General features: G+C 30.0%; 9 protein-coding genes across 9 annotated transcripts, besides 1 other annotated feature; 6 read left to right on the forward strand and 3 right to left on the reverse strand. All coding sequences in view use genetic code 12, as the record gives it.

Annotated features, from left to right (window-relative positions):
* Positions 1–744: 744 nt before the first annotated feature.
* Positions 745–4,089, forward strand: FGR23 (Fgr23p; the record flags this gene model as incomplete). Its single annotated transcript, XM_716602.2, has 1 exon — positions 745–4,089. The coding sequence occupies one exon, from the start codon at positions 745–747 to the stop codon at positions 4,087–4,089; it is 3,345 nt and encodes a 1,114-aa protein (XP_721695.2).
* A 1,880-nt stretch (positions 4,090–5,969) lies between these two features.
* Positions 5,970–7,577, forward strand: MEP1 (ammonium permease; the record flags this gene model as incomplete). Its single annotated transcript, XM_716600.2, has 1 exon — positions 5,970–7,577. The coding sequence occupies one exon, from the start codon at positions 5,970–5,972 to the stop codon at positions 7,575–7,577; it is 1,608 nt and encodes a 535-aa protein (XP_721693.1).
* An 803-nt stretch (positions 7,578–8,380) lies between these two features.
* Positions 8,381–10,432, forward strand: ILV2 (acetolactate synthase catalytic subunit; the record flags this gene model as incomplete). Its single annotated transcript, XM_716599.2, has 1 exon — positions 8,381–10,432. One exon carries the CDS (start codon positions 8,381–8,383, stop codon positions 10,430–10,432), a length of 2,052 nt encoding a protein of 683 aa, XP_721692.1.
* A 516-nt stretch (positions 10,433–10,948) lies between these two features.
* On the reverse strand, positions 10,949–11,881 carry CAALFM_C302330CA (uncharacterized protein; the record flags this gene model as incomplete). Its single annotated transcript, XM_716597.2, has 1 exon — positions 10,949–11,881. The coding sequence occupies one exon, from the start codon at positions 11,879–11,881 to the stop codon at positions 10,949–10,951; it is 933 nt and encodes a 310-aa protein (XP_721690.2).
* Positions 11,882–12,577: 696 nt separating this feature from the next.
* On the forward strand, positions 12,578–13,729 carry CAALFM_C302340WA (uncharacterized protein; the record flags this gene model as incomplete). The annotated part of the gene is made up of 1 exon (XM_716596.2): positions 12,578–13,729. One exon carries the CDS (start codon positions 12,578–12,580, stop codon positions 13,727–13,729), a length of 1,152 nt encoding a protein of 383 aa, XP_721689.2.
* A 301-nt stretch (positions 13,730–14,030) lies between these two features.
* On the forward strand, positions 14,031–16,034 carry CAALFM_C302350WA (uncharacterized protein; the record flags this gene model as incomplete). The annotated part of the gene is made up of 1 exon (XM_716595.2): positions 14,031–16,034. One exon carries the CDS (start codon positions 14,031–14,033, stop codon positions 16,032–16,034), a length of 2,004 nt encoding a protein of 667 aa, XP_721688.2.
* Positions 16,035–16,183: 149 nt separating this feature from the next.
* Positions 16,184–17,950, reverse strand: CAALFM_C302360CA (uncharacterized protein; the record flags this gene model as incomplete). Its single annotated transcript, XM_716594.2, has 1 exon — positions 16,184–17,950. The coding sequence occupies one exon, from the start codon at positions 17,948–17,950 to the stop codon at positions 16,184–16,186; it is 1,767 nt and encodes a 588-aa protein (XP_721687.2).
* A 963-nt stretch (positions 17,951–18,913) lies between these two features.
* Positions 18,914–21,703, reverse strand: ALR1 (Mg(2+) transporter; the record flags this gene model as incomplete). Its single annotated transcript, XM_716593.1, has 1 exon — positions 18,914–21,703. The coding sequence occupies one exon, from the start codon at positions 21,701–21,703 to the stop codon at positions 18,914–18,916; it is 2,790 nt and encodes a 929-aa protein (XP_721686.1).
* Positions 21,704–22,722: 1,019 nt separating this feature from the next.
* Positions 22,723–22,999: a long terminal repeat ((rho-3c) Long terminal repeat (LTR); about 275 bp long, 13 copies per genome).
* A 2,406-nt stretch (positions 23,000–25,405) lies between these two features.
* CAALFM_C302390WA (uncharacterized protein) lies at positions 25,406–27,031 on the forward strand (the record flags this gene model as incomplete). The annotated part of the gene is made up of 1 exon (XM_716592.2): positions 25,406–27,031. One exon carries the CDS (start codon positions 25,406–25,408, stop codon positions 27,029–27,031), a length of 1,626 nt encoding a protein of 541 aa, XP_721685.2.
* Between the last annotated feature and the right edge of the window lie 304 nt (positions 27,032–27,335).

Below are 27,335 nucleotides of genomic sequence, written 5' to 3' on the forward strand. Positions count from 1 at the left end.
TCAATCGTTTTAGATATTTTTTTTTCCACCCAAAACATCTTCAAAATCAACTCAATTTATACTTAAACAAAGATCCACCACCACACTTACACTCGGTATTTCATTCAACTTGCTATGTGAGTATAAACTAATTACTCAAATGTTGATTAATTCTGCTCTTTTTTTGATAATCATTAATATCCCAAAAGTAGTTATTTAATGCGAAATAAACATCCATTTAAATTATTACAAACCTTTTAAGACAGTTATGAAACAAGATTTAATAATAATTTTAACAATTAATTAATTACAGATTCCAAAAATATAATTAGATCTTTCCTCACATGAACTTATTATTTCATTTGCAGAATTAGAGTCTAGAAGATTGGTTATACATTTTGAAACAAATTTGAAAAAAGATGATTAGTATTGATTTTAATCTCGAATTATATAATATTCATTTTTTTTTTTTGCGGTTATTGCAGTTTCTTACTGATTTGTTTCAACTTAACCAGAGGTTATGAATAACAGATCTTTTTAGTTTTAAGAATATATTAGTCTGTTTTAGAGTTCCCATTTATATTCCGTGTTAAGAATTGTTTCAAAATATGTTCCTTTGAAAGTTAAATTAAAAGCATTATAGAAAATGATCTATGTCTATATATATATGCATTAATTTTCTTGGTTGTTTTGTGGATTTGGAAAAGTTGAAATACTATAATTCAAGACTATTTCACTAGAATACCCACACTTGCTGAGAAAATTATGTTTGCCAGTTATTTATTACTTGTTTTATGGATCATCAGGCTTGTGCCAACCACTCACGCCCATACAGGTAATGATGCGGAATATTTATTAAATACTGTTTTAAAACGTGATGCTACTTCTTTATCAAGAAATGCTTATTTAGATCTGGAAGCAACCTCTGGTGCAACAAATTATTGTTCAGATTGTGATAATGACGAAGTAATCGTTACGGTTGATGGTACTTCTACTATTTGGACAATTCTTCTTGATTCAACAATTTCAACATTGGTGACTACTACTAGTACCGAAAAAACAACATTAACTTCTTGTGGACAATCTTGCACCAAAAGTAAAGATGCTTCTAGTGTTTCATCGTCTTCAGCTTCATCATCCACTTCGAGAAGCTTAATTTTTAGAACTAGTACCAAAACTGTTACGGACACTACAACCTTGCCAACAGTTACCGAAATTAATACATTTACTACGACCGACTCTCATATTGTACTTGTTTACACTGATATTAATTCTGAATCTACTATAACAGGAGACTATACTTTCATAAAGAACAAAAATACCAGAACTGTTATAATTACTGATTATGTTACTAGTACTGTTGGTGGTGAAACTCAAATAGTAACTCAAACAACAACTTCTGTTGTTTATGAACTAGTTGTGACCTGCCCAGATCATGATTTTGCAACCACATTGACTGGCAGTGAAACGTTTGTCCCACCAACGACAGCACCAAAACCAGTTGAGACACCATCTCCAGAACCATCAACTACAATTTTAAGTATTAAATCTGAAAGTTCTGTACCGTCTGCCACTACTTCAGTTTTGGATACTAGTATTACTTTAGAAACAAGCAGTTCTTCTATTGAATTTTCTACTTCAACTCAAGAATCTTCCAGTATTGGACCTTCTTCATCTAGTTCCATCGGTTCATGTACTAGTAGCTCAATCTCAACTGAAGAATCATTGAGTACTACTAAATTGCTGTCCAGTTTCACAAGTATTTCATCATGGGAAGAATTGTCATCTAGTTTCACCCAATCAACAACTAGCTCAAATGCTGAACCTTCATCTAGTTTTGCCGAACTGTTTACAACCGAATCACTATCAAGCACCATTGAAGCAACATCAAGTATGGAAGATATATCTAATAACTCTGTTTTGACAAGCTCTATTTTCAGTGAAACTACAACAAATGAAAGCTCCTCCTACACTGATGAGCCTTCCAGTAGTGAAGAAATTACCAATACTTATGAACCAAGCTCGTCCACTGAACTGTCTACTACCGATCAATTTTCAAGCTTGTTATCATCATCGTTGCCAGTGACATCAACATCAAGTACAACCATCTCTTCTGCTACTCCAATCACAACAGTTTTATCTACATCAATAACTAGCCAAGATACAAATTGTGAAGCAACAATCACCAACATTTCAACAAATACACTAATTGAAACAATTACTGTCAATGGGAATACAACAATATACACTGAAACTCAATTATCGACATATTTAACATCAAATACAAGTATCAATTGTCCCAACACAAATAGTGCCACTACTACAACAACACAGGTTATTCCTACCGCTACAACTGAACAAATTCATACTACTACACTAAATGGATCAATTATTGTTTCTACTGAAACTGCAACATTAAAAACTACAGTGATTATTACTCATTGTCCTGAATGTACCAATGAGTCATCAACTAGTGAATATAGTTCATCTTTAAAAGCTGAATCTAGTCAACAATCAATTCCAACTATTGAATCAAATTTACTGGAACTATCAGTGTCGTCTACTTTATCATTGGTGGAATCCACTGCTAGTGGTAAATGTCTGGGATTAACAACAACAACATTTACGTCTATTGTTTCTACAACTACTGAATCAATTTATACTATAACTTCTAATGAATCAACTTTTGAAATGACAACAACGGTAACTAATATAGGCACAATTGTGATAACTACATGTCCAACTATCACTCCTGTTAGCTCATCATATTCAAGTAGTGAAAGTTTATCATCAAGTGTTTCAACATCATTATTGACTGAATCAAATTCAACTATTCTGCAATCAACTGTTTCAACTGATAAGTCAAGTTTAACAAATGATAACCAAATATCAACAGTCTCAACAGAAACACCATTAACGTCAATTACAATTATTGAAACTACATCAAAAACAACAGAATCATTATATACAACAACATCAAATGATTCTACACATATTTTCACTACAACTATAATTGATGTTCAAACTAATACGATAGTCACTTGTCCAACAACAACATCAACTTTAACGCTGTCACACACTTCTGATAATGAAAAACCAGCTTCATTGTCATCGTCTTCATTGATTGAATCTGATCATATTGCTGATGGTACTACAACTTCAACTACTTTCCAATCAACTAGTACTACTACAGTTGATCATCATTGTTCTTCATGTTCAGAAATATTGTTAAGCACATCTTCTTCAATTATAGGAAACAAATCAACTTCAACTAGCATTAGTTCAATTGAGACATCTGCTAGCAGCAGCTATCATTCAAGTGAACCTGAAGTCATGTCATCATCAAGTTCTACCCTGATTAAGCAGTCTAGTGATTCTATTCCGTCAACCAGTCAAACACATGTATCGACTACTTCTTCTTCTGTTAGTTCTTTGGAAACAACAACAACAACAACTGAAAATTCACCAACAAGTAACGGTTTTTCAAGTTCGTCAATTGTCACTAGTGTTAATGTTCCCGATTATGTGTCACTGAGTGTTTCTAGCACCTCTAGCACCACTTCTTCTCCATCTACTGAATCTAGTCTGAATGGACTTGTTAGTACAGTTACTGAATCATCGACTGCTAATGAAAATACGAGTGAAATTACTACAATTGATAATACTTCAATCACTTCAGAAAAAGTCACCGGTACCAATAGTAATCCAAAAACTTCAGAAATAATTAAAGATGCTACTATTACCACTAGTGGTAATGTTGAATCATTACATTCAACAACTCCGATATCAAGCACTAGTATAATCAGTACCAATGCTATCAGTTCATCAGACACTACAACGTTAACTATAACCAATACATTAACATATTCAATTGATTCAATTACCACTATGAAAACTAGTTCGATTACTACAGCACCACCACCACCACAACAGAAAGAAAGTTCATCAGTATTGAGTTCATCGTTAATCATTAATAGTTCTACACCTACAATTATACCAACTATAAATATACCAATAACTTTTGAAGGTAATGCAAATAGTTTAGGGTTAAAGAATGGTGATAATAGTTGGATTATTGGAATTATGATGATTGGATTATTGATGATTTAGTTAGCTACTTTCTCTTTATTATTAATACTTATTTCGGTTTTTTTTTTGTTTTTTGTATTCAGATACATATACACTTTATACTACTGTTCAAACATACTCTTTAAAATATATGTTTATTATTGTTTTTATAATTCATTTTACTGTTCTTCTTTTTTTTTGCAACTCCATTGAGTTAATTTGGTTGGGTTAAATGTATGAACTATAATAATGTGTCGGATTAATTATGGAACGAGACGACGAGAGGGTGCGGCGGCGCAGTAACAGCAAATGAATAGATACTGGGTCGGGTTGTAACGGAATAGTTATCCCGTATAATACACTAAAAGCAATATTTAGAACTGAGTCAGAAAAAAAGTAATAGTATTTGACAGCGGAATCACCAGTAAGAGTACAAAAGGTTATACAGAAACAGGATTCTATATATATATATACAGGTTTTTATCAAAGGAATCTGAATCCCATTAAAAATTAAGGCGTTTTGAAATTGTAGATTTATTTTTTTAATAATAAAACCTGTCTTAATCTTGACATGTGATATCTATAGAAGGAAATGAAACAAATGTTGTTTTCTTGAATGATAGTGGGGCTAAAAAAAACAATAATTACATACATATATATACATTAATAATGAAATTTCTTCTTAATCAAAATCTAGGAATCTAATTTGTTAATGATAAGATGGAAATATGAATGGTAACTACTATAGTAGATTTAGTTGTTGTTAAGGGGAACCAACAAATCCACACGCACAAGTAAGATAATTTTTTAAGGCATTATACACATTCACTCTCTCTCTCTCAAACCATACATTATCAATTAATCAATTCATTCTCTCTCTCCTTGGTCTCTCCCTATTTCATCCTATCAATAATCCTAACAGTTAATTGGTCGGATTAACTTCTATGCAGGTCGCAGATGACTCGTTGAAGATATAAATTTCTTTTTTTTTTTTCTTGCCTAGTTTGTGCATATATATTCGTTATCTATAATACTATATGCAGGATACACTTACTAACAATAGAATTAAATTATTGCGAAAAAAAAAAGTGCTCAGTTCACCCAAACCAATATCCATCACTGTTAATGTATCTGTCGAGATGTTTTTAAAGTATTCAAACAAGCGAATAATAAAGGGGCTTATTAAAAGAAACAATATGTAATTGCGTTATACTAATTTTTATAGAATCCGGGGGGGACATCTAAGAGTAAGAAGGTCATCTCTATTTAAACAAAGTTTCACCTTGTAGTTGTTGTTGTTGATTGCGATGGGTTTAAAAGCTTGAAACGAGTATTACAAGAAAAAATTGATAAAAGAATATAGGAGAAGTTTATAACAAGTTATAGGATTTGTTAAAGATGATAATGATGATGATGATGATATTGTCATTAGGTTGTTAACTTGTAGTACCGAGCTTTTTAGAAATCTTCGAATAAGAAGAGTTTAGATTTTGCCATAATTAATTATAATAGCTCTTTTATCTAAAACAAATCAATTTGCACAAACCCAAAAAAAAAAAAATTTCAGTTCTTTTTATCAACAAAATATATCCCATACATACATACATACATTAATCTATCAATGATATTTGTACTATTTTGTTAATCCTTAATATATATATATATATTTCATAGTTCCCCTTTTAATTTTTTATAAAAAATAATTTGTATTCTTCTTTAACCTTCTTTTTCTTTTTTATTTTAACAAATATTTATTCATTCATTTGTATACCATTTGTTTATTTTTTTTTTTCAACCATTACTACTATAATACTGTCTATCACCTGACTAACTATCTAACTAACTACTAGTACATCAACACCAGTTCAACACATTTTTAATACAAACAAAAAACATAATACCTATAGTAGTCTATACACATCATGTCAGCAGAAGAAGTAATACAATACATTTCTAGAAGGAAATTATTCACGGAAAATAATGAATATAATGAAAGTTATTTATTACTATTTACAATTGCATCATCAATGATTTGGATCATGATACCGGGTTTAGCATTTTTATATTCTGGATTAGCAAGAAGAAAATCGGCATTATCAATGATTTGGATAGTTATAATGTCATCATTTGTTGGGATCTTCCAATGGTATTTTTGGGGTTATTCATTAGCATTTAGTGATACTTCAAAAAATTCATTTATTGGTGATTTACATTTTTTCGGGTTTAAAAATTTATTAGGTGCAAGTGATGATAAAACAACTTATCCAGATATAGCATATTCTTTATTTCAATTACAATTCTTATTAGTGACTTTAGCAATTATAGCTGGTGGTTGTATTGCTGAAAGAGGAAGATTTTTACCAGCATTAGTGTTTATGTTTTGTTGGGCCACCGTGGTTTATTGTCCCGTGGTTTATTGGATTTGGGGTGGTGGTTGGGCCCTGTCGTATAGATCAGGTGCTTTAGATTATGCTGGTGGTGGTCCCGTGGAAATCTTATCGGGTATGTCAGCATTTGTTTATTCAGCATTTTTGGGGAGAAGAAATGAAACTTTAATGATTAATTATCGTCCTCATAATATTTCGACAATTTTTTTGGGAACATCATTATTATATGTTGGTTGGTTATTTTTCAATGGATTTTCTTGTGGTAATCCTTCACTTAAAGTAGCTTATTCAATGATGAATACTCATTTATGTGGAGCTTTTGGAGCCATATCTTGGTGTTTATTGGATTTCCGTTTGGAAAATAAATGGTCTATGGTAGCAGTTTGTTCTGGGTGTATTTCTGGTTTAGTGGCTGCTACTCCTTCTTCAGGAATGATTCCATTATGGGCATCAGTAATATTAGGTATTACTGCTGGGATAGTTTGTAACTTGTCGACTAAAATCAAATATTTATTACATGTTGATGATTCATTGGATGTATGGGCAGAGCACGGTATGGCCGGAGTTGTTGGATTGATTTTCAATGCATTATTTGGTTCAGCTACAGTTATTGGTTATGATGGAGTTACTGATCATCAAGGTGGTTGGATTGATCATAATTGGAAACAATTATATATTCAAATTGTTTATATTTTGGCCACAATGGCTTATTCGGGTGTTGTTACTGCCATATTATGTTTTGTCATTAATAAAATCCCTGGATTACACCTTAGAATCGATTATAATGGAGAAGAAGCTGGTGTTGATGAAGATCAAATTGGTGAATTTGCTTATGATTACGTTGAAGTGAGAAGAGATTTCTTGGATTGGGGGATTCCAACCGTTAATCCTACTTATCAAAACCTGATCAATGATCATCAACAACAACAACAGCCAGAGGTACCTGAAATAACATCACAACAGAAGAGAGTAGGTGGTGGATTATCTGGAATTGAAGAAACTGAAGAAAAACAAGTACAAGGTATACCAATTAAAAGACAAACTCAAATTATTGATGGTACAACAACTCAAAGTAATTCTGATACAACATCAAATACAAGTATACAAGAGAAACATGATCCAGTGGAATATCGTCCCAGTTGATTAGTCAGGTGGATTTATATTTTTAAATTTTTCAATAATAATAGATTTCAGTTCGCTTTAAAACATAGGTTTATATATATATATAATATATATAGTTTCAAATAATAAAATATTTAATACTTTAGACTTTGTTAACATTAGAAGGGTAATAGACTTTGTTAACTTCGATAAGAGTGGGGAAAGTAATAATCTCTGTTGTTGTATTGCGTGATGTGGTAAACACTTAAAAGTTGGAATCACGTGAATATTTTTTCTTTCTTTTTTTTTTTAGCATATGGCACACGAAAACAAAAAAGAATCTGTTCCGTTAGTCCTAAAACAAAATAATTATTATGTTGCGATACCGGTCCTGTATATTCTTTGTTGCTGAATCGGAAATCTTATTTTGTTTGTTGAAAAAAAGGAAACGCCGTGGTAGTAGCAATAGTTTGTTCTGTCTAAATGCTACCAACTGGCCGTAAGGTGGTGGTGCGAACCAAAATAGAAAAAATTTTTCATTCTTCTTCGCATACTAATTACTCATTTACTCATTTACCCTTTTGTCCCCGAAATTGACTCACACAAATTTCATCATACTACTGTTAACTACTCACTACTACTTACTAACCAACGCCTAACTAAGAAAAAAAAAATTTATTTCTCCATATTAACATATTGGAATATATTTAAATTAAATTTTTCACCCTCTTTTTTTAAAAAGCAAATAAAAGTAAATTATTTCAAATTCCTTATTTTTCTTTTTGTTTTACTTCTTCTTCTTCTTCTTTCTTCTTTACAGATTCAAACTATTAATTCAAACAAATATGATTTCTCGTAATTTGAGAACTTCATCAACGAAAACCTTTTATGGTTCCATTTTAAGATCACAAATTAGATCAATATCGAAAAATAATTCTCAACAAGCTACTGCTCAATCAACTTCACGTCCACAACCATCTCCTGCTTTTAATACTGCTGATACATCTACTCAACCAATCATAAATGATCCAACTCTTAATAAACACCAATCTTCCGCTATTTCTAGAAAGAAAAAGGAACAATTAATGGATGATTCATTCATTGGATTAACTGGTGGTGAAATTTTCCATGAAATGATGCTTAGACATAAAGTTGATACCGTGTTTGGATATGCTGGTGGTGCTATTTTACCAGTATTTGACGCCATTTATAATTCTGATAAATTTAAATTTGTTTTACCAAGACATGAACAAGGTGCTGGTCATATGGCTGAAGGTTATGCTAGAGCTAGTGGTAAACCAGGAGTTGTTTTAGTCACTTCTGGTCCTGGTGCCACCAATGTTATAACGCCGATGGCCGATGCATTAATGGATGGGGTACCATTAGTGGTATTTTCTGGTCAAGTGCCAACTACTGCTATTGGTACTGATGCATTCCAAGAAGCTGATATTGTTGGTATTTCTAGATCTTGTACTAAATGGAATGTTATGGTTAAAAATGTGGCGGAATTACCAAGAAGAATTAATGAAGCATTTGAAATTGCTACTACTGGTAGACCTGGTCCTGTTTTAGTTGATTTACCAAAAGATGTCACAGCATCAATTTTAAGAGAATCAATCCCTATAAATACTACATTACCATCAAATGCATTGAGTCAAATCACTAAAAAAGCCGTTAGTGAATTCACTTCGGAAGCTATTAAAAGAGCGGCTAATATTTTAAATAAAGCTAAAAAACCAATCATTTACGCTGGTGCGGGGATTTTAAATAATGAACAAGGTCCTAAATTATTAAAAGAATTAGCTGATAAAGCTAATATCCCCGTAACAACAACTTTACAAGGATTAGGTGCATTTGATCAAAGAGATCCTAAATCTTTAGATATGTTGGGTATGCATGGATCTGCTGCTGCCAATACTGCTATTCAAAATGCTGATTGTATTATTGCCTTGGGAGCAAGATTTGATGATAGAGTCACGGGTAATATTAGTAAATTTGCCCCCGAGGCAAAATTAGCTGCTTCTGAAGGTAGAGGTGGGATTTTACATTTTGAAATATCTCCTAAAAATATTAATAAAGTTGTTGAAGCCACTGAAGCTATTGAAGGTGATGTCACCGCCAATTTACAATCATTTATTCCATTAGTTGATTCTATTGAAAATAGACCCGAATGGTTCAATAAAATTAATGAATGGAAAAAGAAATATCCTTATTCTTATCAATTAGAAACCCCTGGTTCTTTAATTAAACCTCAAACTTTAATTAAAGAAATTTCTGATCAAGCTCAAACTTATAATAAAGAAGTTATTGTTACTACTGGGGTAGGACAACATCAAATGTGGGCCGCTCAACATTTCACTTGGACTCAACCAAGAACTATGATTACTTCTGGTGGATTAGGTACTATGGGTTATGGATTACCTGCTGCTATTGGGGCTCAAGTAGCTAAACCAGATGCTATTGTCATTGATATTGATGGTGATGCTTCATTTAATATGACTTTAACCGAATTATCTTCTGCCGTTCAAGCTGGTGCCCCTATTAAAGTATGTGTTTTAAATAATGAAGAACAAGGGATGGTGACTCAATGGCAATCATTATTTTATGAACATAGATATAGTCATACTCATCAATCTAATCCTGATTTTATGAAATTGGCTGAATCAATGAATGTTAAGGGGATAAGAATTACTAATCAACAAGAATTGAAATCTGGTGTTAAGGAATTTTTAGATGCTACTGAACCAGTTTTATTAGAAGTTATTGTGGAAAAGAAAGTCCCTGTTTTACCTATGGTTCCTGCTGGTAAAGCTTTAGATGATTTTATTTTATGGGATGCTGAAGTTGAAAAACAACAAAATGATTTAAGAAAAGAAAGAACTGGTGGTAAATATTAGTTACCAAATTGGCTTCTTCTTCTTGTTTTGTATATCTATTATTCTTTTTATAAAAAAAAAAAGTCATTAAATATATTTAATTTATTAAAAATTTTTTTGTTAAACATCAATAAGGGGTTTGTATATATTGTTTTCAGCCGTATGTCTACTATAGAAGGTTTATTATGTCATTATCTATATGGTAGCGTAGTCCAAGATTTAGTAGACGTGATTGAAGAAATACGATAGTTGGAAGAGTGAAATACTGAATATATATATATATATATATATATAAATAAGTAATAATTAAATAACAAATATATAGTTCTGATTAATAAATTGATAAGTTTATTTTTTTTTTCCCAAAACAACATTTCAAATGTAATCCAAGTTAAACCAATAATCAAACCAGAAACTCTTTGAAAAATTAAGATTGAATTTGAATTTGGAATCCAAAAACCTACCTATCAATATAAACAAAATAAAACAAAAATAAAAGAAAACTTAAACGGTCGAAACTTCCCTCCTGTTACTTTATTATTGATATTTCAAATTCAAATCATTCATATAATCCAAAATAATAATTGGTGAAATAGTTATATGTTCAGAATATTGATTTTCTTTAGTTATATTAGCAGTATGATTTGATTTATTAGTAGGTAATACATCACGAAATATTAATGATTTATGTATACAAATTTGGTTTTCAATTCCCTCATCTTCTTTTTTGTTGTCCTTATTGTTGTTGTTGTCATTATGATTGGGTGACACTTTATTAATTCCTTCTTCTGCTTTTTCCTCTTCTTGTTTCTCATTATCTTCGTTTTCATCTGAATCAGATGGTAATATATCATGTAACATGGTTTTCCTAATCACTAATCTTGGCTTTTCATTATTATTATTATTATTATTAGTATCGATTATTTGTGATTTCTTGAATACTTTAGTATATGCTCGTTTAAATGTTTTCGATAATGGTGATTTATTAGATAAGGATGAAGTTTTGAATTTCCTATTACTACTACCATCACTACTATTACTAGTAGGGGCCTTGTTCTTATTGTAGAAGAAACTTGAATTTGAATTTGAATTTGAAGATGGAGAAATAGTATTATTGAAATATTTTATAGTGGGAGTAATTATTGTACTTGAATCATCTAAAAATCCTTCTTCTTCTTCATCATTGTTGTTGTTATTGTTTCGAATAAATAATTTTGATAATCTATGACTATTATGACCACTATTATTCTTTTCTGGTTTAATTGTTGATGAATCAGTATCATTTGTTATGATTTTAGTTGATTTATTATTAATTGAATTATTTCTAGTAAGGAGACTAGATTGTGTTTGATCTTGTTGAGTAGTAGTAGTAGTAGATTGTTGTTTGTGTCTACGTAATGAACCTAAAGAAAATCGTTTTTTCGAATTAAATGATGATAATGGCGATGGCGATGATGAATTCGATTGCATTGTTATCAGAATTAGTTAATCAATAAATCATCTGTAGATATGATAGTAGTATGACAAATTTTGATATTTAAGAAAACCCCCTTTAAGGTATATAAATCAATACTTAATTAAACTAATATACTTGTAGAAGAAAAGAAAGGAAAAGAAAAGTAAATATTTGTTAATCAAATTTTACATCACATATAACTATACAACAACAATAACAACAAAGAATAAAGAATAAATAAAATATCGGTTATACTAAGAGGGAATAAAGTAACATAAATTGTATATACAACCACAATATTACTCTACAAACCAAGACATACAAATACAAAACAAATACAAAACAAAACAAAGTGGAGCACACGCGGTCACCACAACTCGGCTAAATTTCCCCGTAATAAACTGTATCTTCAACCTTCTTTATATATTCTGCCCCCCCCACGCCCCCTAATAATTTATTCACTAGAAAGAAATACGTTTAAATAAACTATCGAGTCTATTCTTAAAGTGTATTATAACTAAAATTTATAGCTTATCTTTTTTATATCTAATATCGACTTTTCATGTGATTGAATAAATTTTAAAATCTATAAGCAATTGGTAGCATCATCTTTTCTTCTCCTCCAGAGAAAGTAGTGTAGAAGTTGATAAATTGTTTATCAGGGGAAACAATAACTTGACTTCTATAGCCAACAGCAATAAACTAATGTGATGAAGAACCAATTGTTAGATCACCAAGAAATTATAAATTCATGTTTTAAACCCCCACAAGAAGCCATTGATGATTTACAGAAGCACAAGGAACTGTTCCCACTTGGCTTTATAACATCAGATTGTTCGGCACTTGTCGACAAATATGGAACACTCAAGGTATATCAAGCCATCGATACCAGTTTAAACGAAACTGGTATAAGTCATGCAGAGATTTTGAGTCATTATCCAGAATATATCGAAAATGATTCATTTGAATGCTTCTCGCTGCAAATTACTATTTCAAACAAAGAAACAGGTTATACTTGTGAAGAATTGTTAAAATTAAGGGAGGAATTGATATATATCCATAGAACATTAGATTTTACAATTGTAAATAAACTCATGGCTTTTGTTACTTTCGTAGAGGAACCAGTATATGATAATAATTCATTAGAAATGATGACATTAACAAATTTAATCAACAATCTAGACTTAGATTTCAATGGCACTGTGGAACATATTAAAGTAGATCAATTTAAAAATCGACAATTATTATCATTCCAATTACCAATGTACATTAGATCACAAGCAAGAAGTTTATTCGAAACAAATTTCTTAAATAAAAAAGATAAAATAGTAAAAGAATATGATCCTGTGATTCTGTATACTCAACCTCCGGGTAAAAAGGGACAATCAGAAATTAAAGATTATGTTTGTTATTTTATTGTTGATCTTTATTCAGGGCAGATCCCTAAACGAAGAATCATTACTACTACTACTACTACTACCAAAAGAAAATCAACAAAAACAAAAGCAAATTCTGGTAAACAAAAAAATATACTAGATAAATGTACATCAAAAGTTGTATCAAGGTGTCGATTTTGTGCATATTGTAGAGCAATGACTCATACAAAATATCAATGTCCATTTATTAAACCTTGTACTAAATGTCGTATAAAAGGTCACAAAACATCTAGTTGCAAAAACGATACTTTGACTGCCGAAGAGGATACAAAAAATTTGGAAAAGAAACAATATTTCCCACCGTTACCAAATAAAGAGGTTCAAAGGTATACAGAGAAGGAATCTATAAAATCAAAAACTCTTAAGGAACCCAAAAGAGAGGTGAACATCTTGTTACTAAAGAAAAACCAGGTTATATCTACATAAAAACTCCCAATAACGTGGCTGGCTCAGAAGCATAATTCAGGTAAGATTTAAGCCTAACACAATAATGTGTATCTATTTCTCATGAATATAATCAGGCAGCTTTCCATCTTCATTTAATGAATAATTTGTAATCTTCTTGGTCCAGATCATCATCATATGTTGTGTATAATTAAATACCTGTATATAAGCAATACGTATTTGTTTTTGTATGGAAAAAAAAAAAAATTTGAGATTTATAAATAAATCACATCTCATCGGATTTTCTTAAATCATCACAATCTAATCTCATCAATTAATAACAATGGCTAGAAAGAAGTCTGCTGCCAAAAAGGCAAGAGAAGCTGCTGCTGCTGCTGCTGCTACTGCTACTACCACCAACTCAACTGAGAATGCCAAAGATATAAAATTTGAAAAACCATCATTACAAAAATTACCCCAAAATAAGAAAACTTTATCATCTTCCAAAGAGTCTGATCTTGATTCCGATGAATCCTTATCATCATCATCATCATCATCAGAGGAAGAAGATGAATATGGAGATTTAATTACTGAAGATGTTGAAACGGGGATTAATCAAGTTTTACAAACCATTAAAACTGATCCATCAAAATTATTAGATCCAAATGTCAAATTTTTTGAAGATCCCGAACTGATTGAATATAATGAAACAACAAAGAAACATAAACCATTATATATAACTGATTATAATCGTATGCAATTATTAGAAAAAGCAAAAGGGGAAAAACACCATGAAGATGAGGAAGGAGAAAATGGGTCTGTTCCATTTGATGATCAAAAAACTATTGATGGACAAAAATCATTTGTTACGGTTCAAAAAGAAGAAAAAGATCAACTTTTAGCAGAAATTAAAAAGGCATTTGATGAAGATGTCGAGGATGATAGTGATAGTGATAGTGATAGTGATGAGAAAGAGCAAGCAGAGAACAATGATGACGACGACTTTTTCCGTAAGAAGGAAGGGAAACGATCCAAAAATGAAGAAGATAAAGAAGAAATTGCTGTTGGTGGTAGTGGATCAAATTTACCTGATCCAAATCAAGATCAACAAGGATTTTTAAATGCTTTTCTTGATCTGAAAGCATGGATACCTAAAAAGGGAGATAAAATAATCAATTTAGATAAAATTGATCAAACTGATGAAGAAGAATTTGATGATGCCGTTGAAAAATTTGAAAATGCTTATAATTTCCGTTATGAAGATCCTAATGGAGGAGCAGAAATTATTAGTTATGCACGTAATCAAGCAACATTAAGACGACTGAAAACTAATCTGCGTAAAAGACAACGTGAAAAACGACAAGAATTAAAACGTCAAGAAGATGAAATTGTTCAAGATTTATTGAAGAAAAAGAAAACTGCTACTGTTAATAAAGTTATGGATCGATTAAGTAAAATTAAACAAGCCATTGGCGGTGACAACATAAATGTTGATGATAAAACTATTGAAAGAGTATTTGGAGATTCTTTATTAAATGATGATTTTGATGATGCTGATTGGGATAATAAAATGGCAGAAATTTTTAATGAACAATATTATGAAGCTGAATTGGAAAAACCAACTTGGGATGATGATGATGATGAAATTATGGGTGGTGATATAAACAGTGATGAAGAAGACGAAGAAGAACAAGAAGAGGAAGAGGAAGAAAAAGAAGAGGATAATGCATCTGAGGAACCACCACATAAAAAATCCAGGAAAGATTTACTTAAAGCTAAAAAATCTGCCAAAAAAGAAAAACAATCTCTTAAAGAAAAAGCTCAAGCAATAGTAGAAGCTAATACATTAAAATTAATGGATGAAATTGAAGAAGAAAGAGGTCGTCAACGAGAAAATGAACATGGTAAAGAAATCAAATTTAAATATCGTGAAGTATCACCAGAAACTTTTGGTTTAACTACTAGAGATATTATATTAGCTGATGATAAACAATTGAATAATTTCATTAGTATTAAAAAATTTGCTCCTTATCGTCCTAAAGAATTAAGATTAAAAGATAAACGGAAATATACCAAGAAGAAACATTTACAAGAATGGAAAAAAGAAACATTTAAAAATTTGAAATTACCTAAAGAAATTGAACAAAATGGAAATGATGATAATAGTAATGAAATTTGGATTCCTAATGAAGATGGATTTGATACAAATTATTCAAACAAGGGTAAAAATGATAAGAAAAAGCACAACAAGTCAAAGTCAAAGTCAAAGACAAAGTCAAAGACAAAGACAAAGAAGCATGATGATAAACTGGAAAATAAGAATGATTTGAAGATATCATCAAAATAAATAAAGAGGTTGAACACTTGCTTCAATGAGTATATAATATTATAGATATGTATGTATGTACAAATATATAAACCAATTGCTCAGTTTAACCTGTATTCTTTTTGTTGGTCTAACTAAAATCTCAATACATGTTAGCTGTTGTTGTACTTTCAATTATTATCAAGGATGGTTCTATAAACAACTTCATTTGATTCACCTTCAATTTTTTCTTTTTCAAATAAATCACTACCTAATTCAATTAATCCCGTTTCAGCAGCATAAACCGCCCAATGATCTAATAATTCATTTAAAATGGTTTGATACTCTGATGATGATTCACTTAAATCATTAATTTCACCCGGATCTTCAATTATATTAAATAATTGCCATTTTTCCGGTCCAAATGGTTTTGGAATGTAAATGGCTTTAAATGAACCTTTTCTAATTGCTTGTTGACCAAATAATTCCCAACCAGTAACGGTATTTTCATCATGAACTTGATCAGTTTTATTAATCAAATAATTAACCCATGATTTACCTCTTGGTTTAACAACTTGACGACCTTTATAAGTTTCTCCTGGATGTGATACATTAGCTAATTCTAATATTGTAGGTAAAATATCCATCACCGTTGTGAATTCTTTAAGAATCTTGCCACCGTCACCGTCACCATCACCATCACCGCTACCACCACCAGAAACGGCAGAAGAAGAAAATAAATTTGGATAATGAATGATTAATGGACATACAATTGCTCCTTCAGTAGACCACATTTTATACATTGCATGAGGAGCAGTTGCTGCTTGAGCCCATTGATCACCATAATAAGTGAATGAATTTTTATTACCAATATTAGATAAACTATTATCATAATATTCATCGATAAATTTATTAATTCTTTGATTAGTTAAAGGTAATGCTTCCATTAACATACCTTCAGCTCCATTATCTGACATAAATAAAATAAATGTATTATTTAATTCATCAATTGAATTTAAATGATCAATTAATCGACCAATATTTTCATCTAAAATTTCCACCATAGCAGCATAAGTTTGCATGATTTTAATTTCTTTCAATTTTTCCAACAGAGTTAATTCATCCCATGATTTACGAATAGTTTTAATTGGATGAGGAATTATATTTGTATCAATTAATCCTAAATTTTTGGCAGATTGTAATCTTTTTTGACGTAATTCTTCTGGTCCATTATCATAAACTCCATTATATTTGGCAATTTTATCTTGTGGTGCTTGATAAGGCCAATGAGGAGCTGTATAAGTAATCATTCCGAAAAATGGTTTACCTTCAGGGGTTTCTTTAATAAATTCAATGGCTTTATCAGTGAAATAATTTGTTGAATAAAAATCATCGGGTAATTCAATTTCCGGTTGTAATAATTCTTTATCATCTTCAACGTAAATTGCTGGTAAAAAGGGGATTTGATTACCTTGTGAATCTCTGGTAATATATTTATAATGATTACCAGCACCAGGTAATAATGTAAAACTTTTATTGAATCCTCTTTTATTGGGCCAATAAGGTTTTTTCAAACCTAAATGCCATTTCCCAGAAATAAATGTATGATATCCATTATCTTGTAAAATTTCTGGTAAAGCAACCACTTTATCATTTAAATAACCTTCATAACCGGGTTGATTATTGAATTTTTCAGGATGACGTTGAGCAAATTCAGCCATTTGTCCTAATCCAGCAATATGATTATCAGTACCACTTAATAACATTGATCTTGTTGGAGAACAAGCTGAAGCAGTATGAAAATCAGTTAATCGAACTCCATTGGCACCAGTAGCTAGTTTATTTAAATTTGGAGTATTGATTTCACCTCCAAATGGTGATAAATCGGTGAAACCTAAATCATCAGCAACAATGATTAAAAAATTGGGTTGTTTAGATGAGGAAGAGGTTACTGTCATAATATGTGATGGTAATTGATATATAAAATGTCGGAGAAATTAAAAGAAGAAGTTTGAAACTTTAAAAAGGAAATGTACATCATATATATATATATGGGAAAACCAACAATTAGTTAGTCAACTTCAGGATAATAATAGAATCAATCAATCCATTGCGTAATCATTGAATATTGAATATTAATATTGAATATTAATATTGTTAATTGGTAATTACAGGGAAAAGATTTGAAAAGTGAGCCACAGTTTATTTTTAAGTTTGTGTATGAGATTTTCAAAGATTTCTTTGATCCCCCCATCCCATCCCCTATTTCACCAAAATTTCTTCAAACCTCAATTTCAATGGATTTCGACTAATGATAATGATTATACTGATATTACTTTTGTCAATGAAGTTGTGGGATGGTGTTTAGATCAAAATATATATATATATATATATATATATATATATACTGAATTTACTGATTTGTTTTCAATGTTTATTTTCCTCCAATTCAAACAAAATGGGATCATATTTAGGGACTCGTCATATTAGTTAATTATTTGCAATATTGATAATAATGATAATAATTTAGATAACTTATATTTTATTTCAAAAACAAAAGTACCAACAAATGCCGATATATATCCCCTTCTCCCCTCCCCCTCTGTATGAAACCTCTGAATTATAATATTTCTTTATTCCTTCTTTAAAAACTTCTTTTACATCCTATTAATTTGACTCTCCAATTTAACACAACTCGTAAAAATAAATGTTTATAGTAAATAATATAACTCTTTCCCTAAATAAAGAAGAAGTTAGTATACGATACGATTATATACAATTATAAATATGATGATTGATGACTACTATTATCATTTACTATTGTTACTTCTATAAAAAGTATATGTATATACAACTCCATCATGACAATAAAAAAAAAAAAAAACAAACCATCAAACTCTGTGGCATTTCTTTGATTATTCTTATTCATATTTATTGGGGAAACTAATAATTGATTTATTACCACCATGTTTTTTTAAACCTAAACTTCTAATTGATCTTCTTGATGAATGATTAAAAATTGGTCGATTACCATTATTTTGTCCTTCAATTGAATTATTCAATTTTTTCAACCACCATTGAGCAAATATAAATGATCCAATAATTATAAATATTAATACTCCAACAATTCCGAAAAACCAACCTAAATTTTTCCCACCTTCACCAGGGACTCTTACATTCATACCAAAAAGTCCCGTGACTAAATTTAATGGAACTAACATTGTCCCAATCAAAGTAATTTTAGAAAACATTTCGGTGATTTTATTATTGGAATTGAATGATTCAACTTGTAATTGAGCTAAATAATTTGAATGTGAACGACTGAAAATTTTTTCATAGGCTAATAAATTTTGAAACATGGTGATTATATGATCTTGAATATCACCTAAATATAATGCAATATCAGCTCTTGGACGTGCATCAGGGATGGGGAAAGATTTGTTAGTGATACCATGTTGTTGTTGTTGAGGTGGTGAAGGTGAACCAGTAGTGTTAGTATTAGTATTAGTATTATTTCCAGTTGGATTGGGACCAAAATTAATTCCTCCTACTCCTACTCCTCCACCAGTTGAAGTTCCTAAACTATTAAGATTCAAAGTTGAATTAATTGGTGAAGTAATAATAGGGTTAGGTGGTGGTGGTGGTGGGGCCTGTTGTTGTTGTTGTTGTTGTAAGTTATATTGACGTTGATAATAACCAGAAGAAGAATTAGCTTCTTCTTGACATCTTTTAGCAAACATTTTAATGACATCAGCTTTACCTGATAATAATCTCATTAAAGTCATGACTTTTCTTCTTGATTCACCAATTCTTTGTAACATACTACTAAAATCAGTATCTCTAGCAGTGAAAACGGCATCTTCAATGGCATCAGCTTCATATTCAATTCCATGAATCACGGGGGCAAAACCATCGGTAATTTCATCGATTAAGGCATAACATAACCAATCAGCACTAACATCGACATAATCTCTCAATTGACGAACTCTTCTTCTAACATTTGCTGGATGAGAAATTGGTGAAAAATGGAACGTTAATATACCATCATGGAAAACAACAATATAAACATTTATCGGTTCTAAATAATCTTCAGATTCTTTATCAGCTTCAAAAGTATGGAAACAAACAAAATAATAACTTTTAAATAATTCAACTTTTTCACGAGTTTCTTGCATTCGAATATCTTCGGCAGTTAAAGGATGAATACCAAATGCTTTGGCCAACATTTTCATTTCCGAATCAGTAGGACAAGTACAATCTAACCACCAAGTTTCTTCACCATTTCTAAATAAATCTCGAACAGATTGACCTGGTGATACTAATGATGGAATATCGGGGGCATGAATAGTTTCTTCTGATTCAGAATGGAAAAGTGAAAATCTATCAGGTAATGAACCTCCATTAATCCCATCAGAAATTCTTGCTCCACCAAATTTCACCTGCCCAGATCCAGATCCAGAAGTAGAAGATGTAGATGAAGTTAATGATAATTGATCATCATATTTGTAAGGTGGTTGTTGTTTAGTCTTCAATTCATAAATTTCTTCTGAAGATGAAGAATTTTCATGAGTAAATTCAAATCTTGATAATGTTTTCTTTAAAATATTTTTTGGAGTATATTTTAATGCTGCCATACTAGAACCACTACTACCATCACCACCATTATTTTTTTTATTATTATTACTGTGATGATGATATGGATGACGAGATGCACCACTAGTAGTATTAGTTTTGGAAAGATTTTGAAATTCATCAATACGCAGAATATTTTTAGCAATCATTTGTTTTTGTAAATAAGCTTCTTCTCTTTCTTCTCTAATAAATTCATCAATTTCATCAAAATCAATTCCATTAACTCTAATATGATCACCAACCATAGGAAAACAAACATCTTCTTCAGTTTCTTGAGATGATCTTGATGCATGAGAATCAGCTTCACTATCAATAGATGAACGAGATGGTCTTCTACCACCACCACCAGCAGTAGCAGTGGCAGTGGCAGTGGCGGTAGTACCAGTTCCAACACCAAGGGTTGTAGCACCAATACCAAGTTTCATATGATTAGCAGTGGTGCTAGTAGTATTAGTAATATCTTCACTATCATTAGTTTTCATTTTTGTCATGGGACTAACTAAATCATTTTCAAAATTATTAGAATTATTACGACCAATAGTTTTCTTTTTAATTAATGGAGGTAAATTTTCCAATTGAGATTTTCTTCTTGATTTATTAGCATTAGTAATAATTGGGGTTGGAATTGGAATTGGAATTGGAATTGCAAGATGAGTATGATTATTAGTAGAATTGTCGTCAGTATTATCTTTTAAATAAAAATCTTTACGTAATGAACTCATGTTATAATTACGATTTTTGTGACCGCTGTTAATAGTATCATCACCACCAGATAAACTCATAGGGTTGGTAATTCTATCTTTATCGGTAAGATTAGATTTTTTCTTAATTGAAGAACCAGATTTACGAGTCAATGGTTTAGCATTATCTGATGTAATCTCTTGATGATGTTGTTGTTGTTGTTTTTCGCTTTTTACAACTTCTGATTCTAATTCTGGTTTTAATTCCAACTCATCTTCACTATCACTAATGGCACAATCATTAGTGATTTGATTTCTATGATCATCCAATACTTCATCAGATCTAGGAATAGGTTGATTAGTAGTTGAATTTTGATAATAACTTTCACTATCGGACATGGCTGGGAAGAAAAAAAAAAMAAAAGGGGAGATATACTCTTAATTATATTTATTTATTTATTTATTTATATTTGTAGCAATTTCTGGTAAATATTATTATAGTTGTTAGACAACAAAAATAATTTTCATAGCTTGGGTAAAAAAAAAAAAAATGGAAGATCTTAATATTAAGAACTAAGGACTGAGGACTGAGGACTAGTGACTGTTTAATTAATCAACAATATATGACTTAATAAATTGGACTAGACTAGGAACAGGGGGGTGTTGTGTTGAACAGTTGAAAATATGAAGTTTTTTTTAATATGTTATGTTTATATATTATATATTATATAGAATATTGAATACTGAATACTGAATTGGGGGCGAGGGGGGGGGGAAAGGGAATGTGAGTGTGGGTAGGGGAGGAATACTAACAAATAAATTTAACTTCTGTTAATCATGTATGATGAATAATAAATAGTTAATTTATTTGAATTATACCAATGATATATCATATATGGTTGATAAAAAAAAGAATACTATTAGTTGATGAAAGATCAATGGGATGGGATGAATGGGATGAGATGAAAGATGAGGGAAAAATTTAATTCAATTTATACTTCAATTCAAAGAAAGAGAAAGAAAGAGAAAGAAATTTGAATGATTTTTTTACAACACGCACACGCACACGCACACAGAAATAAGAAAGAGGTGTGAGAAAATTTTCATTTTCTTCCCCTCCCCCTCTTCAAACAACTAATGAAATCAATATGAGATATGAAATAAACTAAACTCTCTCTACAAGTTAATTATAATAATAATAATAATAATAATAATAATAGTTAATCAATTCCCAACAAATAGAAAAGAAAGGGAGGAGAAGAAGAAGAAGAAGGAGAATAGGAATAGGAATAGGAATAAGAAATAATATTAATCTGATTTAAATGAAAGTGGCTGAAAATGAAAAAAATGAAAAAAAAAAAAAAAGAAATTTAAAAAAACAGAGGAAATAATTTAAAATCCAACACACACACACACACTGTTTGTTTTTACACTTTTGACTTTTATTATAGTTTCGAAGAGTTTCCTAGGAACTTGAGAACTTGTAGGATAACGCTAATAAGAATGGTGTATTTCTTAATTGAAAGTTATAATCGTAAAGATATATTGTATAAAAGATAATTGATTAAAGAAAAGATATAAAAAGTACTATAAAAATAAGTATTGTAAAACAAAGTATATAAAATCAAGCAAAATAGAATATTTGCACACAAACTAAAAGTAGTGCAAAATTAACAAAAAATGTAAAATACAACATCACACACACACTCTCTCTCTCAAATTGATTTTGATTTTCTCAACTTACGCAGAAAGAAATTGATTAAATTAAGATTAGATTTTTATTTTTATTTTTATTTTTCATTTTTATTTTTACTTTTACTTTACGGGGAAATTTGATTTACACTTGTGTATTATTACTATTACTAACTACTAACTACTACTAACTACTACTATTGCTTATAAGCCTTATTTACTAGTTTTTATTTTTTTTTTTGGTCTTTTCCTCTTTCCCTCCCCTCCCCTCTCCTCCCATCTACTTCATTAATGATGCTCTTGTTGTTGGTGTATTTCTTTTTCTTTTCTTTTTTTTTTAAGGTTACATTTGACTTTTTTAAACTTTTTATAGAGAAAAAGAAGAAGAAACTGTAGAATAAGTATAATAATTAACAACAAAGAGAACAACCTGGCGGGAAGAAATAGATAGTGGTGGGGCGGATTATACAAGAAAATAAAAAAAAAAAGGATCTTAAATTTAAAAGACTTTGGACAATGTAACAACAACACTGGGAAACTCAAAAATTTCTTTGTTTTTTTTTTTTTTTTCCTCTCTATTTATTATTAATCAAAAAGCCTATATCACACATATCCTTCTTCTACTTATTCTGAGTGTATATATTTGTAAACTATACTAGCTTAATAATTCAGTTAAAAACTAATTCCGTCTAAATTTTGAAAATCAAAAAAAAAAAAAGTCGTGCCAAACAAAACTAAAATGAAATTACTGCAAAAAAATTTTCAGCCTCATTTTGTTATGACACTCGCTCCTCTCTCTCGTCTTACTTGTCTCATACTGGAGAAGGGGGGACGGGGGGGGGGGACCACGTTTCTTCCTTTCTTTTCCTTTTCTACATTATAACAATAAACTACTATTATTACTAATCTTATTCCTCTATCAATTTATAACTGTACATTCTAATAAATCTTCTTATCTTAGTTTTTTTATGAGATTTGTTTTTACTAAAGTTTTGTTTTGTTTTTTTTTTTCGGTCTAAACCTGAAAACATCAAGCAATGAATAAATCAATAAATCCCGCAAGGCTTTAGATTTAGAAAAAAGAAAAAAGAGTAACACCTTAAATAAAGGGTAAAAGGGGTTTGGTTTCTTTATTAATTTCATATTTAAGAAAAGAGTTAGAGACAGGGGAAGAGCGATTTATGCTTTTATTTGATCTTCCATAGTTAAAAACTATCAAAACCAGCGGATTCATTTCATTTCATTTCATCTCATTTCATCTCATCTCATCTCATCTCATYTCATCTCATCTCATCTCATCTCATCACTTGTATTGTTTGTAAGCCTCCAAAACCGTTTCTTTTTTTATATACTCTTCTGCAAGTCAACTCTCCTAAAAAATAAGCCTTTTCTCTTGTATAATAAGATTCTTTTTTTCTGTTTGTTTGTTTGTTTGGTCTATTTTTCTTTTGGACATTAAAGAACATTTTGAATCAGGAGAAAGGAAGGAGTGGGGGGGARGGGGGGGTTATATTCACATTGAAGACAAAGAGAAGTTTTAATTTGGTTACATAAGAACTTTAGTTTTACAAACTAGTAAGTTTGAATTTATATTCTAGAGTGATAACAATTATATTATGCCTCAAAATATTGATAATTACTATTAGTATTACTATTTTTAATTTGCATGTGGCTTAAACAAGTAAAAATACTCGTAAATTACATCAACTTCTATATGAGTTATATATCTCAGTGGTTTTTTGTTAGTGTTGGTCATTTACTTAATAGGGGGGGAGGGGGGGGGGCTTGTTAAACCCGAATTAATATCTTAAATCCCTCATTATTTATCCCTCTTTTCCTCCCTCCTGTTAGAACTCTTTGTTAGCCCACAATTTCCACCTGTAATTTCTATTTTTAGTATCTTTTAATGTCATTCACATCTGATATACTTCTATTTATGGAAATATAATAATTCAATATGGTGGAAAAATAGATCAAACAAAAAAAAAAGCACTTGGTAGCGTGATAATTATTAGAATACTTTTTTTGAACTGATAATGAATTAAAATTAATACTAATTGAAAACTAACAATATATATATATATATAGTTGATTTCTAGATTCTAGAATTGAATATCGTTTATTCTTTTTTTTTAAAAAAGCTAGGATCTCCATCTGTTGAGTTAATTCAAATTGTTTCTATAATGTCTTGTAATTTTCAAAATTATGATTAGGAGAATCTCCATGACGCGTTGCAAAAAAAAAAAAAAAAAAAAAAATAGAAACACGACCACCACGACCACCACCATCCATCACCCACAAACTGAAGATGATAATTGTTTCAATGATCTTTGTTTATTAAAAGAACTTTAGAAAGCGACATATTGATATAAACAACAACAACGACACAGGACTATCATAACTAATAAGATGGCAACATATGCAAAACGACGTAATGGTAATGGTGGTGGCAATACATTCAAACGAGCTCGATTGTCAACATCAAATAGCAACAACAACAACAACAACAACAACAACAACAACAACTCTTCAACATCCACATCCACATTATTGTCACCTATATCCAAAAGATCCATTACTAAATCAATTAACAATAAAATAAATAATAACAAGAATGGTCAAGGACAACTATATGATGATTTTTTGGAAATTTATAATTTTCAGACAGATACAAAATCAAATGAAGATAAAAGTACGAATAGTCAATTAGATTTATTTGAAATGCCAGACATTGATGGTGATAAGTCAATATCAAGGCCAAAGAAGATAAGTGATGATAGTATTACTGGTGCTTATAAAAAGAAAGTAACATACAATAGGCTGAATAAACTGAAATCAAAATCAAACTCAAACTCAAACTCAAACTCAAACTCAAACTCAAACTCAAACTCAAACTCAAACTCAAACTCAAACTCCAAACCAAAACCAAAACCAAGACCAAAACCAAAACCAAAACCAGTATCAAAAAATATACTGAAAATCAATCAAACTTCTAATATTAATCCATGGAATGAATTATTAGATAATATAGAAGAATCAACTGTATATCTACCCAAAATATCTTTAATTGATGATGAAAATGAATCAGATGAGAATGATCAAGTTCAAATAGGTGTCAATAAAGCTCAAGAAGGAGGAGAAACAATTACAACAACTAGTATTATAAATTTACCTATATTATTAAATTTTGATAATGAAGGAGAAGATGAAGAAGAAGAAGAAGAAGAAAATCTACAACAACAATTAATTCAATCAAGATCTTTATCAACATCACCTTCAAATTCAAATTCAAATTCAAATTCACTGAAACCGAATAAAACATATGCACAAGATCGAAGTTATTTAATTCTTGATCAATCATATATTGATGTAAAACAAGAATTAGGTGAATCTATAAGTCGAAAACATGATTTTGATAACAATAATAATGATAACACAGAGGAGGAGGAGGAAAAAGAAAAAGAAGATATCAATAATAATAAACTTTTGTCCTCTTCTTCTTCTTCTGGTGGTGGTAGAGTGATAAATGTTCATGATTTTAAAATCAAATCAGAATTTAAAATTAATCCAATATTACAAGATATAATTGATGGATTATTATCAAATTCATTTAATTTACAATTATCTTCATTATTAGAAATAATATCGAAAAAGAAAAAATTATCCATTTCAACAGATACAACAGATATGACAGATATGACAGATATGAGAAAAGGTATTATTGATATAATAATTCAATATGTATTACCATTGATTGATTCTAATAATAAATTGATTAATTGGTTATCTTCAAAAATAATATTTGATATTTGGAAATCAACAACAATCAAATTAAAAGAAGTGGAAGTGAAAGTGGAAGAGAAAGAGGAAAAAAGGATATCATTTAGAGACACATTTGTTAATTCTATACAAAATAGATTAAATGATATTGAAAAGAATTTAAATTTGGAGGAGGAAAATATTGATGAATTGAAAATCATAATTAATCAAATCCCCAAAATTTATCGATCAATGATCAATGAGTTATTAGAATAAACTAAAATTTTCAAAATTTTTAAGAGTAGAGACAAGGAGAAAGATATATATATATATAGAACTTCATCCATATCGTATTAAGAATATAAAAGGGAAGAACATTGGAGATTATTATCAACTTGTTTTTTTTTTTTTATACTGGGTTTTCTTATACAACAACTCTCTATTCTCCATATCACTTTATGTTTGAGATAGAAAATTCATACAAAATTTGTTGTTACATTATTTTAAATCATATATATTATATTTTTCCTTTTTTAATGTATATTCATTTCTTTATATATATATATATATATATATCTTT

The sequence above is a fragment of the Candida albicans genome, chromosome 3, assembly GCF_000182965.3.
Source record: "Candida albicans SC5314 chromosome 3, complete sequence".
Classification (NCBI taxonomy): Eukaryota; Fungi; Ascomycota; class Pichiomycetes; order Serinales; family Debaryomycetaceae; genus Candida; species Candida albicans.